Raw genomic sequence first — 20582 nt, 5'->3', positions numbered from 1 at the left:
GTATAGTTCCACCAGAAGCAATGTAGACAAAGAATGGCATAAACACAGTAAGGCAAGGAATTCTGCTGTAGTGTTTATTGGTAAGTTTTACAAGTTGTATTAGGCAAAGCTTTGGAAGTAATTAAATACTACCACTTCAAAGCTCTGTAACAGCCCTAGTGACCAATATCAGATCATCAATGAATTTTAAAACCCAATAGCCTGATTTTCAGAAATGCTTAGCACTAATTTCCACTAAAGCTAACAAGTGTAGCACTTCAGAAAAATCAGTCCTCAGATAAATCAGAACTTTTGACACTGGTATGCAAGCACCTATATGTAGGTTGTACAATAGTGATGTTCTGCAGATAATTTACACCAAGCTCAGTTCTGCAATCTGTACAACTCCCTCAGATTTCACTTATGAGAAACAGTTTCCTTTATTAACTTAAAACGAAGTAGTAAGGGGAGTAGAGTGCATATCTGATACACTATTAGTGGACTTGGTCCATTAGTTATGGCTAATGATGAGACTGCCATCTTCAAGATTTTATATTGCCACTATTTTTCTGCCTACCCCCTTTCTCATTTACATTTTGTGCTACATGCCAGCTATATACATTAAGTCATTTCCCAATTTTCTTGGCTCTTCTAAGATGATGTTAAACATATTTGGAAAAACTAACAGTGAGCAAGGTGAAAAACCCTCCTATAGGTATAGGGTCAAACTGGGAAAAGTCATGTTAGGTGGTGTGTAATGAAGGCTTGTCTGCACACAGATGTATTAGCAGTTTAACTTAAATCAATTTTTTTTTTAAAAAGTAAAAAATTTAAGAAGTCACACCTTTATTTAAACCAGTGAAATTGTGTGTGTGTAGACCAGGCTGACAGCTTGCTTACACCTACTTAGATCACCTTACAAGGGAGCCTAAAATGGTGTAAGTTACAAACTAAACATCTAGAAGGTGAAAACTGAAAGAGACCACTTCTTACACCTTGTCTAGACTTGCTGCATACATTAGTATCTATTAAAAACAAGTTTTAACACCTTTAAAAATCAGCTAGTATTGGAAAAACCAGAGGAGACCATAACCAGCTAACATGTTTTTAAAAAGGTATTAAACTGTTTATACCAGGTTTTTCATAGATTTTGAGCCAGAGAAGGGACCACTGTATAAAAAAAAGCCACAGCACATTTTAAACAGCACTTAAAACATCGAACACTCTCTTTACATTAGGAAAAAAGGTGTTTAAGGCCTTGTCTGTACACACTCCTCTTGCTTTACCGTTCTCTTCTGGCTCCTTAGTATTAGTTACAGTTTAGGTCCCCTTACATTTAGTGAACCAAATCCAGATATGATGTGCAAGGGTGTATGTAATTCACACTTTGGTAGGTTGGCCTGGATCTACAGAGGGTTAAAAAAAGTAAAGCAATCTAAAGGGAACCTAATTTGATGCATTTTACATGTTTTTCAAGGTGCAGGTCAGAAAGTTATAGTAACTACAACTTAGTTTAGCCCATAAAGAGCCCTTCCCATGCTTTCATATGCAGTCCTCTCCAGCTCTTGTCTTTGCAGAGAGCACTGAAAAGGTAGCAATCCTGCCACACTTGAGCCCAAATTCTGCCTTGCCACGTACACATGCAAACCCCCAATATATTTAATGAGAGCTGCACACACATCAGGTGAATTTCATCCTTATTTTCTAACCCTTTACTTCATCCGAATGCCTCCTGTTTTTTAAACTTAACCTAGTCCTGAAGATTCTTGCACTTTTAACAGCATCCTGCAAAAATGTAAAACCACCCTTCCTTCATGGGAGGGACCTGGTGAGAAAACCACAAGTAACACTTCTAAGGGAAATTATGGTAGCACAGGCTTGATAACAGGTAGTTCACAGCCCCATCCCCTGCTTACAGATGTTTCGGATGGATGTTTCTAGGCACCATGTCACAGAACAATGGCTGCCATTGTTTTTTGGTCCATTTTCTGTCCATCTTATTTGTTTAGCACCTATTTAGGTTTTGTGTTTTTTTGTTTTCTTAAAGACCCAACCTTTATACCGTTTCCTATGTTGTTTTGTGGCCCCACTTCTGTTTCCCACTCACTAGTAGGCCACACCCTGTTTGAACCCGGACTGTCTCAGTGACGCTGTTGTGTTCTTGTAGTCACTGAGTGCTGCAGGTTCCCTGGTTGCTGCCTTCACTTGCAGTCCAATTTACATGAACTACTCCTGTACCTACATTAGCTCCTGCTGTAGATTCAAGCAGCCTTCAAAAAGCCACTCGCTCCTTTACCCACACCCACTAGAGCACATTTGCAGTGTGCATGCACAGGAGAGCATGTTGCACTGCCAGTCAAATGACCCCATATCCTTTTCTCTTTTTCAATGCCCCCCAGTGCTTTTCTCCACATCCCCAAGTGTTTGTCCTTCAGCTGAATTCTGCAGACAATTATCCAAGTTTTCAGATAGTGTTTATATGCAGAAGCAGACCAGCAGAAATTACACCGAGTCGTCCTCTTCCAACAATACCCAAGTAATCAGTAAAGGAATTGGTTTCTGGATCTGCATTTCTGAAAAACATGATCCATTTTCAACCAATATATAACTCCCATAACTAGTTATAGATTTATAAGTGTGCTGTTAACTAAGTATCTTGTTCTGGGTGCCAAACAAAGAAAGGAATAAATTATTCTCTGACATACCTATCTATAGTTCCTGTTGATTGTACTCTAACATTATCTGAGGATCACATATGAATGTGCTATAAAGCCCAAATGGTAATCTGATCTAATCCATTTGATGTGAGTATTCCAGATATTTTCCAGAAGAGTCACACATCAAAAAAGGCCAGAGACTGTGGGACACTTGTGCTGGCTTAGTATCATCAAGTTGTTAGGTTCCAACAAAACCAGGGGTTGTGGCAGTTGGTGGAATGTAACACACTTCATTGTAACATACATTTCTATTGTATTTCACACAAAGTTTTTATTTACATAGTCCCAACTTCTAAAACATCAAGAGGATGCTGAATTACTTCCACATTTAAATAGCTGTCATGCTGAGAGGTACTTATCTCTAAGCTTCTGAGTACCAGTCTGAGGAACATTGGAATAACTCCCCTTTATACAGAGTGACACATGGCAGCAGGATTACCTAACACTAACATTAAAAATGAAGAAAGATATTTATTAGAACAAGTACCAAATGCACACAGTATTCATTTTGATATGCATTTCTACACAGGGTGAAAGGATTTAAAATTAAAGTGATGTAAGTCACCAATTTTAATCATGATTTAAATCAGGAAGTAGAAAACCTTGATTTAAATTGATTTTAATCTGGTTTTGCATTTGAATTTTTAATTATTTACCCTAAAAGAAAGTTTAGTCTCCCGGTTGGTAACCATTAAAATGGTATTTGCAATTAACTATCGTCTTTAAAAAAAAATTGTTTCTTTTTGATTACCAGGAGGACACACTATATTTAACTGCACATTTTAAGCAATTATATAGGCTAACATATTTAGTCTGTCTTAATTTTCACTTTATTTTATTATATTAAGAAATGCATCATTCACCATTTTCTAGTTACTCAATTTCTTTAAGTAAACTCCTGACTTGTGCCAAACTCCATTTGGATAGAAAGTGAAATTAAATTAAAATGCACAAACATTTTTAAATTGTTTATTAAATAAACTACATCAAATTCAATTCAGGCCTTAATTCTTTAAGATAGATAATGGAGTATCATTAAAATGTGTTTTATAAAGGACTTTTCCATGATAACTTAACACTGAGGTCTTACCTATTCTACCTGAACATTAAAGACCCATGGTTTGGGTCTTAAGGAAAAAAGATTTATACAACATCTTGACAACTGTTGTTAATACTAATTATGCAGCCACTTGTGATGCCACGACATATGTTGCTTTACACAAGACCCTTCTTAACAGTTATCCAAAAAAAAAAAAAAAAAGTCTTTCCCCCACCTCAACCAGCTTTTAGTTTTGCCAAGTTTTTCACACATTAAATTAGTTACATGCTAGATTCCCACCAGCCACCACCCACCATAACTGAGTTATGGATAACTCAATTATCCATATCCTGTCTGTCCTTACGTTATTGGATTAATACATAGTACTTTTATCTGTAGCTTCAGATTAGCCCAATAATGCATGCAATCAACTTACTTCACAAAGGATTCACAATCTTTCATTACCCAGGCTTCTAGTTACTTGGACAAAATCCAGCAAAGCTGCAGTAGAAAGCAGTGTCTTATTTCTTTAAGTGCATGCTTGTCTGAACTCTGATCCAATGGCCTTTCAATCATGTGCTAAACAGACTACCCAACCCCTAACTTTCTTTGTCTATGAAGTATTCCCAGCACAGTTAATCCATGCCTTCAGATTAATAAAAAAAATCTGAGAATTTCTACAAGTGTTTCTTGATGCTCCAAAATAAGAAAAATTGCAAATACCTTCCTGTGAAAAAGTTTCTTCCTACACTATAGTATTTCTTTCTATTACCTCTGCCATAACAAAGACAGCCTTTTTGAAAGGCTCATATTCTACCCAGAATCATCCGTCACCTTACATTTAAGAGATCAAGTTGAGATCCAATTAATTAGAACCTAACCAGAAATAAATTTGGACAGTCACCTTAATGAGAAAAATTGCCACAAAAATTGTTAGGGGAATCAAGGGCAGTTACAGTACTTGAAATTACTTTAAGGAAAGATATCAACTTGAAATCTTTTTGGACCTACATTTATTGTAGACGTAAATAGTGAAAATGGTCAAGAAAAACCTCACATTTATCTTCAATATTTGTTACAGTAATCCGAGGTTAATTACTGCAAAAATTACACCATTGTGAAATTTATTACACTGATGTCCCTTTAATTACCATCCATGGTATTCTTTATTTTCTTTACTAGAATCAGATTCTTTTCTTCCCTACTGAAATGAAGGCTACTAAAACTTACGTTTTATTCCAACTCACTCATGCTTTTTGCCTATCCTCTGCAGCAGCATCAGAAGATTAACCCACCAGAACCTAGGACTAGTTACAGTTGGCCAAATGAGATCTTTTGTGCATCTTACGCAGATGGGCAGCTAATTTTGGCTTGTTTATTGCTTTTCCCACTTGATGCTAGGACTCAAACATTACTGTATTTGCCACAACTATACCACACATCTTAGTCAGAGGGAATTTACCCTTCATATAGTTTTGTTTTATTCATTGAAGTTTGTTGGGCAGGAAGTGTACTGTATTTTCCATAGTTGGAAGGGGGCTCTGTCTGTCTGCTCTGGAGATATCCCCTCAGAGGAGTCAGAAAAACAGCAAGTTTAGTTCTGGCTATTTCTGACATCAAGAGGTTCTAATGCAAGGAGCAAGAGGTTACCCTTCTTTTGCAGTCTCCATCGGCCATCACCAACACCATTCATGGCCAGGCAGCCTGCAAACAAAAAGTTGTCCTTTACAGACTATTCTTACTGTAATGCAGTGTTTTGAATCCAGGTTCAATTCTTGAGTCCAAATTTGACTTTTTTCTAAACTACTCCTATTTCAAACAAAAAAATAAAACCATTACTCTTCAATTTCTTTTAAAGAGATTATGCTTCAGTGAATCAGAAACTGAAGTTTAAAACCATGCAACTTTAGAATACTTTAGGAAAACAAAGATTTGTTTGGTTTGAACTTTAAGGTTTGCTATATTTTATTTTTATATGTTACAGTATAAACATTTAACTTCATATTGAATTGCTAAATAATAGACACTATCTTTTTATTAGAGTTGCTTCAGGAAGTTTTATAGGGTTGCCAGTGCTTGAGGGAGTTTTTAACTTTTGGCATCTAATTATAGGTTTAGTTTGATATATTGAGTATTTATCATTTGGCTTCAATGAGGTAGTACTCTGTATGGAAAAACAGAGTAGACATTTATCTTTATTCTTGAGTAAGTGACCTAAAATAAGTCACGACCTTCCTATACCTTAGTTTCCTCATCTGTAAATTGGAGAAAATTGCATCACCCATGTGTGTAGTTTTTTTATATTATGCTTTTCAAAGCCTTTTATCAATGTGCAATAGCACTGGAGAAGAGTACAGCAAGTGGGTGTGGATTAGTCAAGAAAAGCTATAAAGATTCAAAACATACTCTAAAGAACCTATCAGTTTCTTGGGGTCAACAGGGGGTGGATATATGATTTCTTCAATGTGCTTTCGATTGCAATAAGCGTATGCTGTTGAAACATGCATGAACACCTCCAAATTCTTCATTCGCTGGGCCAAGATGATAAGCTGTTGTGTGGCAATCACATTTAACTGAACAGCATCTCTGTTAAAGAAAATAAACAAATGAAGATGAGTAAGAGTAAGCATGTCAGAGAATCATAAATTGAGGTGAAAAGTCCCATGTGGTCCTCTCTTCACATCCCCCTACCAATGCAGACTTATAACATTTTCCCCACATTTTGTCCAGTCCATTTTTAGGTGTCCCTAGTAATGGCTTGCACCACTTTCTTTGTAAGACTGTTCCACAGTCTAAGAAACCATAATATGGAAGTTTCTTAATACTCAGTCTAGTTTTCACTAATTTCATGCCACTATTTCTAGTTCTATCCCTGTGTACTATCTAAAAAACATTCCTCTGCTTACATGGCATACACCCTAGTCAAGTTACAAAACGTCTTTATTTTCCTAAAATAAAATCTCTCAACTAAAAACGAGGGAGTGAAAAATGTTTACATGACAATCTATAATTGCTAGGCTCTCTTGCTTTCTGCACCTCTGACCCGCACACAAAGTGTCTAACCCAGTATCAAAAGATATTCATGTATAAAGCTGCAGAGCCATCAACATCAGGCAGTCAACACATCAAGCTGAGCAAGATCTGCCCTGGTCAATACTTCAGTGGGAGGTCTCCAAAGACTTCATGTTGGCAAGTCAACAGGTGATATTCTCCCTTCTGAGTCAGTGCTCAGGTAATAATCAGATATTGCAGGGGAGGGGGAAGGAAGGATGGGCATTATGCTAGTTAACGGGGTCTTGTATAGAAGGAAGGCAACCAAAGATACCAACATCTTGATTGCTTCTTGTCATTAAAATTTCCATGGCACTTTCTGAAAGGCTAGGGATGAATCCAACTTTAATTTAGCTTGTATCTGGGCTGAGACTTTCTGGACACACAAATTTCACCTATAAAATTTCACATAAGTAAGGTATTCTTTCCAGTTTTATTATATTACTATGTGCTGTTGCCTTCTTCCCCTAAGCTAGTGGCATTTCAGTAATACTGGCAAACTATTTATAAGGTTATCAAAATTTTGTTGTGATAAAGTGCTATATTAACATCGAATACAAGTTTTTGAGGGTTTTTGGGTTTTTTTGCTTTAACGTAAGTAGAGTTACGGAGATGACAGTTTTTCAGTAATCTCATTTCAATTTTTCAAACAAGCCCCACCCCACTGCAGCAAAAGCACAATCATTTTACAAAATGTTATCTAGTATTAAAAAAGTATTAAATTTTTTCATAACCTATTTTGGCTTCAATCTTCAGCTCTTTCAAAAGACCAAAAGAATTGGCCCATGAAAAATTCTCTGCATTTCTAACTTAGGAAATGAAAAAAGTTCTGAAACAAAGTCCAAATATGTTCTGTGCCTGTTTTTTAAGTTCAGAAGTCGAATATTTTGAGCTTGAGTCAACTCTCTGGGTGCAGGAGAGAGATGAGGCAGAGATTCAACAGCAGGGAATTAAGTTCTGACCAAGGGCTTCTTAGGGGGATTGTCAGTGAAGACTGCCCAAGAGAAATGCCAGTTCAGCACATTTCGAGTTGCCCTTCCCAGCCAGCCCCATCCACTTGTGTTCTGCTTCAGGGGATTCCAGACCTGCCAGCAGAGTGGAAATTACAGGAGGCTTGAGGCATTATGTCCCCAGTCTAGAAGGATTTTTCACTACTAAAAGCCTCTGTAAACCTAGCTCTTTAGCGAATTCCAACGGAGACAGAAGGGAACGGCCTAATTACAAGAATTTGTGAGAAGTATTAAAAAAGGGGGTTTGCTCATTTTCATCATGTAGCATTCCCAGAGGGCCATGATCAGTATTTGCAGGGACTCAGAAATTAGGTTTCCTAACCCTGCCTTTCACTCTTATACAGCCAAGTTTCTTTCCCTCCTCCTTCCTGAAAAGAGATCTCATAGCAATCTTTTCCTAACAAAGTCAAAAATGTACTGTAACATTTCAACATTAAAAACAAATTCTGCTAAAAATGGATATACCAAAGCTTACTTTATCTCCTTTGCTTTTGTTAGTCCTTTTCTTCAACAAAAGTCTTTTCCTTAGGCTTTCAGTAGTTTTCCCTCAATCTAATCTCTTTAGAAACCTTCCTAATAGTTTTCTCCTCACTCTTCCCCTTTTTATTTCTCCCCACACTTCCTCTAATCTGTATTGCTACCCCTCTGCCATTACATTCTCCTTCCACCTCACCACACATCTTCTCTTCCCCTGAACCCACCCTTAGCATCTATTTGATTCTCTTGACCCCACTGTCAGGTGAAGAAGCAAGAGCTAGAATTTTATACCCACACCCTGAGGAGGAGAGCATTTTTGTTCTCAATACACTCTTACCTTCCAAAATAGCTGACCATGAAACTACATATACACAGGCACTCTTTTCATGACCTGGTTCTTAAAATGGGTAGTGGTTCAGCTCAACTGCTGAGCCAGGTGCATCTTGCTGTAGCCCATCCACATCCATTTATCACTCACCAGCTACGCTCATATTACGGGCCATCACAGCAGGAGCTCACAAGACACATGAAGGTGCCAAGACCAGTAGAAGCAGCAACATTACTTAACTTTCTTATCCCTGTACCAAGCCTGGGGCCTGACACAATCTTCATATTGGTCTTTCCCCAACAATGGCCCTTTATACTCATCCTTGAAATTCTAAGGGTTAAAAAACTTTCTTGGGGAGTTTCCTTATACAGAGGAAAAAATGACATTGACCCCATATGCAGTGATGCCAAACACACAAAATAAAACTCAGGAAAAAACAAGTTTTCTTGGTATCAAGCTTTATACTCACCTCAGTGTTTCATTGAATCTGACTGTAGCAGCACAATGGAATACAATGTTAATACAGTCTATGAGCTTTTCTTTGTCCTCCTCACTAAGGTCCAGTTCAGACTGTGTAAGTTCACTAGTAACTGCTATTATTTTCTCTTTAAATTCAGGCTGTTCATCTCTTAACCTGTCAAAGAGCTGTCAAAAGAAAATCAGGACTAAAAATAAAAATTCACACAATGATTTCAGAAGTGAGCACTTTAATTTTTTTTTTTTATTGTAGCAGAAGGGGTAATTAACTAAACAATATTTTCTGCCTATAACATGGAGTTATACTGCCTCAAACATAATGGATATTAAAAAAATATAATTGTAAAATTTCGTATCACGTATCAGCATGAGTTGGGATGGGAAAGTTATTCAACTGGCAAAGCAGCCAGTGAATTATGCAGGTCATTCCAAGTTAATGATAAAGCTGAACATGCATGATGCTTTTTTTTTTCCCTTAAACTTTATTTATTGGAACTACTTTTCCTGTCCGTAAAGCTAAATTCCTTAAGCTCTCACAAGTCCAAATGCTCAGGACTTCAACAGAGCCACAGAAAGCATTTAAAAATTAACTAAAGTAGCTGTAATCAACTTACAGTCTATCATCTCTGGCCCATTGAGGGCTAAAAAGTAAAACATTTTACCCTATCTTCCACTGTAGAATACTCTCATTTCTAGACCTGCAGGACTCCAGATATCAGTCTTTAATTCCATGACATTTAGGTCTAGAAGATGTGTTGCTGACCCAAGAATGAACACACGCCATGAGCTTAAACCAGGTGTCATTCTGGGGAAAGTTTCACAATTGAGAATGAATGAATAAAACCCCCACTTCTCTTGCAGGTAGTTTCAAAAGAGACGGGAGGATTTAAGATTGCTCAGTGGGTTGGAATGTCAGAGTAAATCCCAGGAAAAACAATTTAGTAGGCAGATGAAAAATGAGGCTGTTAGAGAGGCACAATAAATGTGTTCATCACATCTGTATTTTATCACATGGATTACCACCATATAGTTGGTGCATTACATACAAATACAAAATCCTTGTCTTTTTTCCCCCCCGCACCATTAAATGCCCAGAAAATTTATAGGGATAACGAACTAACAGTAATGGAAGTTCCACATGCTATGTTTTAATGTATCAGTACAACAGAACCTTAGCATTTATGTCAATATCCCAGTCAGACCGGAAGTTCAGTTTAGATTAACAGCGGTTTGAACAGAACACCATATCAAAATGTTTTAGTCCAACATCAGATTAACAAAAATGCAAGAAGCCTCCAGTTAGGTAGCAGCTACTACTACTGAAACTGTTATTCAAAAGACTAAGCTTTCAAGGTCGTGCTTCCCATGAAAAAGGGGCATAACTTTGCTAAAGCACCTAATTTTGCAAAATAAGTAATGGTGAAGTCTATGCTGTTCAAATACTACTTTTTGAGCATATGAAGTGCTACTGGAAATCAGAGTTAAAGATGCCAGATGCTGTGTAGCAAAGAACTTCTCTAGAACAGTGGTGATCAACCTGTGGCCCATCAGGGTAATCTGATGTGAGCCAAGAGAGATTTTGCAGATGTTGACCGTCCGCAGGCATGACCCCCCGCAGCTCCCAGTGGCCGCTGTTCCCGGCCAATGGGAACTGCGGGAAGCAAGATCCAGCACGTCCCTGTGGCCCACCGCTTCCCACAGCTCCCATTAGCCTGGAACCAAGGCCACTAGGAGCTGCAGGGGGCCATTCCTGTGGACGGTCAACGTCAGCAAAATGTCTCGCAGCCCGCAATCAGATTACCCTGGTGGGCTGCATGGTTGCCCACCACTGCTCTAGACATAGCTGTGTGCAGAGCTCTTCAATTTACACAGACACATCAGAAGTTATTTGGTCATTCAGACTTCTGTGAGCTTAAAACACAACTGCTATTTTTATCTATACTACTATAAAGGTCAGTGCATGGTAGTAACAAAGCTGAAAAGAACGATAAAAAAAGAAAGACTCCTTAGTTTCTGTAACCAAACGGCAATTGAAACAGTAAATGAAATCCAATGAAGTGGCTAAGCGTCTGGCTAGGATTTAAATGCTCCTCAACTCTTGATTCCTGTATCCCCAGAAGGAATTGAGAACAGCAATGCTTCTGGATTTAACAGAGGTTCTTCTTTCCTCAGAGTTACTGCAATGGGAGTAAGAAGTTCGCTGAAGGCCAATATTGTTACATTGAAGGCATGAACGGATAGTTAATCAGTTTTCTTTAACCAGTTAAAATGGGGAGGAACTGGTTGAGAATTTGAAAGTGGAAGGCAGCCGAGGTGAAAGTGATCATGAAATGGTAGCACTCATGATTCTAAGGAATGGTAGGAGGGAAAACAGCACAATAAAGACAATGGATTTCAAAAAGGCAGACGTTAGCAAACTCAGGGAGTTGGTAGGTAAGATCTACCTGGGAAGCAAGTTTAAGGGGAAAAACAGTTCAAGAGAGTTGGCAGTTTTTCAAATAGACATTATTAAGGGCACAAGAGCAAACTACCCCAGTGAGTAGGAAAGATAGGAAATATGGAAAGAGACCACCCTGGCTTAACCAGGAGATCTTCAATTTTCTGAAACTCAAAAGAGAGTCCCACAAAAAGTGGAAACTAGATCAAATTACAAAGGATGAATGTAAACAAATAACAAGTATGTTGGGACAAAATTAGAAAGACCAAGGCACAAAATGAGATTAAACTAGCTAAAGACATAAAGGGTAAAAGAAAACATTCTACAAATACATTAGAAGGATGATGATGACAATGGGATAAGCCCATTACTCAATGTGGGGAGGGGGACAACAGAAAATGTGGAATCAGGAGAAAGATTTTGGAGTCATCGTGGATAGTTCTCTGAAGACATCCATGCAGCGTGTAACGGCAGTCAAAAAAGCAAACGGGATGTTAAGAATCATTCAAAAAGGGATAGAGAATAAGATGGAGAATATCTTATTGCCCTTATATAAATCCATGGTATGCCCACATCTTGAATACTGCGTACAGATGTGGTCCCCTCATCTCAAAAGAGATATACTGGCATTAGAAAAGGTTCAGAAAAGGGCAACTAAAATGATTAGGGATTTGGAACGAGTCCTGTCATAACCATAAGGGTAGCCTAAAATTCCTCCTTACCTTTAAGGGGTTAAGAAGCTCAAATAACCTGATTGGCATCTGACCAAAGGAACCAATGGGGACAAAGATACTTTCAAATCTGGGGCCGGGGGGGGGGGAAGAGAGGTTTTGTTTTGGTTCTTTGTTTCTGTGTTCATTCGCTCTTGGGATTAAGAGGGACCAGACATCAATCCATGTCCTCCAAACCATTCTGAACCAGTCTCTCATATTACAGAAATTGTAAGTACAGCCAGGCAAGTTTTCTCAGACTTCTGAATTTTCCCTTTGCTGGAGGGAGGTTTATCCCTGTTTTGTTGTAACTTTGAAACTAAGGCAAGAGGGGGTTCCTCTGTGTTTTGTGCACCTTTTGTTACCCTGTAAAGTTATCTTCCAACCTGATTTTACAGAGGGGATTTTTACCTTTTTTTTTTTTAATATATAAAATTCTTCTTTTAAGAACGGATTGATTCTTTTTCCGTGTCCAAAGATTTCAGTGTCCAGGGATTTGGGTCTGTGTTCACTTTGTAACCAATTGGTTAGGATATTATTCTCAAGCCTCCCCAGGAAAGGGGGTGTAAGGGCTTGGGGGGATATTTTGGGGGAACAGGAACTCCTAGTGGTCCTTTCCCTGATTCTTTGTCTTAATCACTTGGTGGTGGCAGCATACTGTTCAAGGAAAAGGTGGAGTTTGTGCCTTGGGAAAGTTTTTAACCTAAGCTGGTAAAAATAAGCGTAGGGGGTCTTGCATGTGTACCCCAGAGTTCAGAGTGGGGAAGGAACCCTGACAGGTCCCATATGAGGAGAGATTTAAAGAGGCTAGGACTTTTCAGCTTGGAAAAGAGGAGACTAAGGGGGGATATGATAGAGGTATATAAAATCATGAGTGGTGTGAAGAAAGTGAATAAAGAAAAGTTATTTACGTGTTCCCATAATATAAGAACTAGGGGCCACCAAATGAAATTATTGGGTAGCAGGTTTAAAACAAATAAAAGGAAGTTCTTCTTCACTCAGCGCACAGTCAACCTGTGGAACTCCTTGCCTGAGGAGGTTGTGAAGGCTAGGTCTATAACAGGGTTTAAAAGAGAAATGGGTAAATTCATGGAGGTTAAGTCCATTAATGGCTATTAGCCAGGGTGGGTAAGGAATGGTGTCCCTAGCCTCTGTTTACCTGAGGATGGAGACGGATGGCAGGAGAAAGATCACTTGATCATTACCTGTTAGGTTCACTCTCTCTTAGGCACCTGGCATTGGCCACTGTCGGTAGACAGGATACTGGGCTGGATGGACCTTTGGACTGACCCAGTATGGCCATTCTTATGTTCTTATGTAGAAATGGCCATTTTTGTTTCAGTTTTCACCAAAACGGTTAGCAGCAATTGGACATCTAACAGTGAATGCCAGTGAAAATGAGGTAGGATCAAAGGCTAAAATAGGGAAAGTACAGGTTAAAAATTACTTAGACAAGTTAGAGGTCTTCAAGTCACAAGGGCCTGATGAAATACATCCTAGAATATTCAAGGAGCTGACTGAGGAGATATCTGAGCCATTGGTGATTATCTTTGGAAGATGGGAGAGAACCCAGAGGACTGCAAAAAGGCAAATACAGTGCCAATCTAAAGACATAAGGACAACCCGGGGAATTACAGACCAGCCAGCTTAACTTCAGTACCTGAAGCAAATAATTAACCAATCAATTTGCAAATACTTAGAAGATAATGAGGTGATCAGCAATAATCAGCATGCACTGTCAAGAACAAATTGTGTGAAACCAACCTAACAACTTTCTTTGACAGGGTAATAAGCCTTGTGGATGGGGGGAAGCGGTAGATGTGGCATATCTTGACTTTAGTAAGGCTTTTGATGCTGTCTCTCATGACCACCTCATAAACAAACTAGGAAACACAACCTAGATGGAGCTACTGTAAGGTGGCTGCATAACTGGTTCGAAAACCATTCCCAGCGAGTAGTTATCAGTGGCATATCGAGTGGGGTCCCACAGGGATCAGTCCGGTTCTGTTCAACATCTTAATCAATGATTTAGATTATCGCATACAGAGTATACTTATAAAGTTTGCAGACAATACCAAGCTGGAAGGGGTTGCAAGTGCTTGGGAGGATAGGATTAAAATTCAAAATGATCTGATCTGGACAAACTGGAGAAATGGTCTGAAGTAAATAGGATGAAATTCAATAAGGACAAATGCAAAGTACTCCACTTAAGAAGGAATAATCAGTTGCACACATACAAAATGGGAAATGACTGCCTACAAAGGAGTACTGCAGAAAAAGATCTGGGGGTCTTAGTGGATCACAATCTAAATATGAGTCAGTGTAAAGCAAACATCATTCTGGGATGTATTAACAGGAGTGTCGTAAGCAAGACATGAGAAGTAATTCTTCCTCCATACTCTGTGCTGATTAGGCCTCAACTGGAGTATTGTGTCCAGTTCTAGGCACCATATTTCAGGAAAGATGTGGACAAATTGGAGGAAGTCCAGAGAAGACCAACGAAAATGATTAAAGGTCTAGAAAACACAACTTATGAGGGAAGACTGAAAAAACTGGGCTTGTTTAGTCTGGAGAAGAGACGACAGAGGCGATATGACAACAGTTTTCAGGTACATAAAAGGCTGTTACAAGGAGGAGGGGAAAAAATGTTCTCTGTAGGACAGAAAAGAGTATATGGGACTCTGCTGCCCATTAATTACATTTTGGAAAGTCAGAAAACTAGAAAATGCAGAGTTAGTAGTGTGTTTGAGCGCACTTCCAAGATCTCAAATTTCTATGCCAGTGTCCACATTCCGTAAAGCACTGCTAAGCACAAGACAACTTATCTCCCATGTAACAAAGCTGTTTGTTAATGAATTAAGATTTAAGGTCCCCATCCTTTCTCCCCCTTGTGAATGTAATTCTTTGTATCTCTAGCCAAGTCCGTCTCCAATACTCAGCCAGTATGCTCCTGGATTCCTCACCGTCCATCAACGTTGTTCTAGTCGGATAGAAAGACTGGAAAAACAATATACTCCCTTCTCAAGAGGGGAATACACTTTCTGAGGGGAGAAGTGCCTCTCCAGCATTATTTACTGTCATTAGCCCACAACACCGGGTAGCCAGGGTAGCAAAATATTAACAGTTACTTTGTCAAAGAGAAATCGCTGAAATTCCAAATTGAAGAGATTTCATAGTAGGCTCACATTGTAATGTAGATTACTACTAACCAAAATTCATGGGAAATGGGGGGTGCTAGATCTCCACAATTCTATTTAAAAAAAAAATCACCTGAGAATATTTTGAAATATTGGTATAGCTTATTTCTTTACATATACCAAAATAAGCTAATGTTGATAAGCACCTCCTCTATACAGTATAACTTCATGCACACTAAGGGGTTGCACCAACTTGACTGTATTTCTAAACTACAATAGTTAAGTGGTACAGAAACTGTAGACAAGGGTAATTTAATTTCACTGTAAATCACACATTTAATTTTACATCTTCTGCAACATTTTAACACCGTCTTCCAGCTAATTCACCTTTCGGCAGCTCTAATAATAAATAATAAATACTACCTAGCTCTTAGAGTGCTTTCCATCAGTAGACCTCAAAGCACTTTATATAAAGAAGGGAAGTGTTTTCCCTATTTTACAGATAGGATAAGAGGCACAGGGAGCCGAAGTGACATGCCCAAGGGCATACAGCAGGTCAGAGGTTGAACTGGGACTCATACACAGGTCTCCTGAGTCAGAGTTCAATGCTTTATCCATAAGGCCACACTACCTCCCTACAAGTGACTACACATTTTATTAGCAGACTGTAAAACAAGTCATTACATGACAACCATTTGACATTTCAACATTGCTTTGCACTTTAACGCACAAGATAGCTGAATTAAAAACAAGAGCTTTTAACAAAGCTGAAAGTGGGTAAGACACTCTACTTGAAGCGTACATCCTTTTACCCTCCACGTAAAACCTGTCACTGGGCTTTTCATTTGGATGCAAAGCACACAAAAAAAGTCATCAGCAGAACTTAAAAAAACAAGCATATAATATGGTATATGACATTCAAAGAATGCATATCTGTCCGCAAGTTTAAATGGCAGAAAACAAGCTTCATTATGCTCATCTGCTGTATGTGTCCTCTGACTCCAGGAGGGAGATGTCTACTTTCCTTTAATCTGTTAAAAGTCAATGCAACCCTGATATTTAGTCATCAATACCACAGCAGTCAGTTACTTGGAAATTTGTATTGCAAAAAACCTGTTCCAACATGTTCACTGTTGATCACCATTTCAGAAGTTTCTTTACAATGGGGAAAGGAGGTTTGTATCACTTCTTTAGTCACTTAACACACAGATCTTCCAGAGACATACCTTACAGCTGATCATTTCTTCCATTCGTTCTTGAGGGGTCTGTCCTGCTTTATGTCTCACCAATATATAAACTGCTTTCACTTTAGGGCAGGACCTCAATAGCTTTTCCAGAAGCACCTTTCCCATGAAGCCAGTAGCTCCTGTGAGGAGGACATTCTTTCCTTCATAGTATTCAGGGATGGATACCATTATGACCTTAAAGGTTAATAAGAATACATTAGAAAAAATGTCACTTTATGCAGGCCTATAGATCTGTACCTCTTTCATTATAATGCAAAGATATGAACATTCAGTCCTGTGGTTGAAAGTGGAAGCTCACTGACCACTTCATCTATCGGTATCCCCTTCCTTCTGACACAAGTAGGTCTTAAGTTTAAGCAAATGCCATACATTTTAGAAGCAATTCACAGAATACCTTTTAAATCTTTTACACGATCTGGATCTATGCTACCAGCACAACTCAAGATTTCTCCCTCTGCCCCATCCCAATTTCTCCCGTAGCTTTTGGTTATTCAGAACTGGCTCTAAGTATTTAGCCAACAATATTTTCTCTTTTTCATTAAGTGAAATAAGCCACCTGCTTTGCACAGCTAGATAGACGGAGTTTTAAAGAGACTGTACAATATACACAGGAACTAGATATACCCACTTGAAGTAACCATGGGACCAATAAAAACTGGGTGGCTGCTACAAAAAGTGTAAAGGTAAGTTTGTTGTCTGTAGCGTGCATGCTTGTGGTACACTTGCTGCTTGACTGAAATATACTGCGTGGTCTGTTTGTTTGGGGGACTGTGTGCTGAGCCTAGCAGCCTGCTAGGCAAGGCTGATAGCTTCTTAATGAAGCTTTGATCCCAAAGCCCTTTAGCACCCATCAACCCTTAACCAGGTGGCAGGGCTACTCAGGAAGACCAGGGCTTTAAAAAGCCAGCTCCTAACCGGACAGAGGAGCTAGCGAACAGGAGCAGCTAACAGGCGAGCTTTGCAAGGGAGTTTTCCAGGTGAAGGAGGAGCAATTATGTGACCCTTGGGGTAAGAGAGCTAGATATACTTAACTTTCTTTAAACTTAAAGCCAAAACCACCCCCTGATAAAAAACTATACATTAACAAAGGAATGAGCTACAGGAGTAAAAAGAGAATGCAGGTAGAAGTCCAGCAACAGAGGGGGGTATCCAGTTTATTGCACTCAATGGAGCATGTATGATATGGGCAGGTGGCGTATATGTGCATTCGGTGCATGGAGCTCCTGGCCCTCAGAGACTGTGTATGGGCTTTGGAGACCAGAATGGCTGAACTGGAGGAGCTAAGGGAGACAGAGAGGTATGTATGAGACTTTCCAGGACACAGTAGAATTGTCCCACCCCCGGGGTCTGACAGCCTCTGTACTGTTGAGGAGGATGAAAGTCTCAGAGAAGGAGAACATCCAACTGGAGCAGAAAGAAACAAACAATCCCATAGTTCAGATCCTCCTTCCAGATAATGTTGTAGTATCCTCTTGCACTGAGGATACCTCTCCGGGGGAGGGAACTCCAGTTGTTATGAAGATACAGGTAATAGTTATGGGGGATTTGATCATTAGAAACACAGATAGCTCGGTTTGTGATGATGCCTTGCCTGCCTGGTGTGAAGGTTGCAGAGCTCTCGAGACATCAAGATAGATTTGTGTGTAGTGCTGGTAAGAAACTGGTGGTTGTGGTACACGCAGGTACCAATGAAATATAGAAGCAAAGGAGAGAGGTCCTGGAGGCCAAATTTAGGCTGCTAGGTAAGAGACTGAAGTCCAGGACCTCCATGGTAACATTCTCTGAAATGCTTTCAGTTCCACGTGCAGGGCCAGACAGACAGAACTGCAGGGTCTAAATGCATGGATGAGATGATAGCATAGGGAGGAGTTTAGATTTATTAGGAACTGGGGAAACTTTTGTGAAAGGAGGAATCCTATACATAAGGAATGGGCGACACCTAAGCCAAAATGGAACCAGATTGCAGGCACTTAAAATTAAAGAGGTCTTAGAGCAGTTTTTAAACTAAGGGCTGCGGGGAAAGCCGACAGGTGCGGAGGAGCATGTGGTTCGGATAGAGACATCCCTTAGGGGAGGATCTATTTTAATGGAGATCCTCTATGTCCTAGTAAGGAGGAGAGGAAGGAAGATGATAAAATATGCATAGGATCTGATAACAGTCAAATGAAAAAAAGTCCCACTCAATTACATCATGTAATGGCAGACAGCTAAAAAGTGACAAGTTTTTAAAGTGCTTATATACAAATGCTAGAAGATAATAATAAGATGGGTGAATTAGAGTGCCTCATATTAAATGAGGATATTGATATAATAGGCATCACAGATACTTGGTGGAATGAGGATAATCAACGGGACACGGTAATACCAGGGTTCGAAATATACGAAGGACAGAACCGGTTATGCTGGTGAGAGAGTGGCACTATATGTGAAAAAAAGGTGTAGAATCAAATGAAGTAAAAATCTTAAATGAACCAAACTGTACCACAGAATCTCTATGGATAGTAATTCCACACTCTAATAAGAATATAGCAGTAGGGATATTACACCGACCATCTGACTAGGATGGTGATAGTGACTGAAACGCTCAGCGAGATTAGAGAGGCTATAAAAATAAAAAACTCAATAATAACGGGGGATTTCAACTATCCCTATATTGACTGTGTACCTGTCACCTCAGGATGCAAAGATGAAGTTTCTTGACACCTTAAATGACTGATTCTTGGAGCAGCTAGCCCTAGAACGCACAAGAGGAAAGGCAATTCTTGATTTAGTCCTAAGTGGAGTGCAAGATGTGGTCCAAGAGATGAATATAGCTGCACCGCTTGGTAATAGTGACCATAATATAATTAACTTTAACATCCCTGTGGCAGGGAAACCACTACAGCAGCCTAGCACTGTAGCATTTAATTTCAGAAAGGGGGACTACACAAAAATGAGGAGGTTAGTTAAACTGAAATTTAAAAAGGTACAGTGCCAAAAGTGAAATCCCTGCAAGCTGCATGGAAACTTTTTAAAGACACCATAATAGAGGCTCCACTTAAATGTATACCTCAAATTAAAAAACAGTCAGAACCAAAAAAGTGCCACCATGGCTAAACAACAAAGTAAAAGAAGCAGTGAGATACAAAAAGGCATCCTTTAAAAAGTGGAAGTTAAAATCCTAATGAGAAAAATAGAAAGGAGCATAAACTCTGGCAAATCAAGTGTAAAAATATAATTAGGAAGGCCAAAAAGAATTTGAAGAAGAACTAGCCAAAGACTCAAAAAGTAATAGCAAAGTACATCAGAAGCAGGAAGCCTGCTAAACAACCAGTGGGGCCACTGGACAATCAAGATGCTAAAGGAGCACTCAAGGATGATAAGGTCATTGCGGAGAAACTAAATGAATTCTTTGCATCGGTCTTCACATCTGAGGGAGATTCCCAAACCTGAGCCATTCTTTTCATGTGACAAATCTGAGGAACTGTCCAAGACTGAGGAGTGTCATTAGAGGAGGTTTTGGAACAAGTTGATAAACTAAACAGTAATAAGACACCAGGACCAGATGGTATTCACCTCTGAGTGACAAAACTTTTAATGAAAGTGCAGTGTAGACATGGCCTTAGTCTTACTTAGGGGTGAAAGACTGAAATTTATGCTACATAAATAAGTACCTGTAACAAAACAGGAATTAGTACTTACACCTCAAAGATGATGTAATAATTCCTTACAGTAATCACACTTGTGTATTGGAACATGCATACAAACCGAAGATTTGGAAAACTCAAAAAATTGCACTAAAGAATTCACAAAGAAAACAACAGAACCTGGGGCCTGCTGTGAAAGGTCAAGTGTTACTCCAAGCTACATAGCACTCACAGGATAGCGTGCAAGTGCTTTGCTTCAGTTTTAAGAGATACACGAACCTTTTCAACGATCAAATAAAATTCTTGTTTCTGCCTACATACGCACTATCACAATATTTCTCAGTTTT

At 39.1% G+C, this 20582-nt stretch overlaps 1 protein-coding gene across 2 annotated transcripts in view; it reads right to left on the bottom strand.

Moving 5' to 3' along the window:
• FAR1 (fatty acyl-CoA reductase 1) overlaps positions 1-20582 on the bottom strand; it is an 81017-nt gene that overhangs the window by 25358 nt on the left and 35077 nt on the right. For both annotated transcript variants that reach the window (XM_074955088.1, XM_074955089.1), the window contains exons 2-4: positions 16589-16783; positions 9071-9246; positions 6142-6321 (exon numbers count right to left, since the gene is read on the bottom strand). In XM_074955088.1, the coding sequence (XP_074811189.1) occupies positions 6142-6321; positions 9071-9246; positions 16589-16777 (545 nt within the window). In that variant the 5' untranslated portion in view covers positions 16778-16783. The remainder of the gene's footprint in view (positions 1-6141; positions 6322-9070; positions 9247-16588; positions 16784-20582) is intronic.

This window comes from Natator depressus, chromosome 6 (genome assembly GCF_965152275.1).
Source record: "Natator depressus isolate rNatDep1 chromosome 6, rNatDep2.hap1, whole genome shotgun sequence".
In the NCBI taxonomy this organism is placed as follows: domain Eukaryota; kingdom Metazoa; phylum Chordata; order Testudines; family Cheloniidae; genus Natator; species Natator depressus.
Note: the sequence above shows the minus strand (reverse complement) of the source record. Positions and strands in the feature narration are given on the sequence as shown.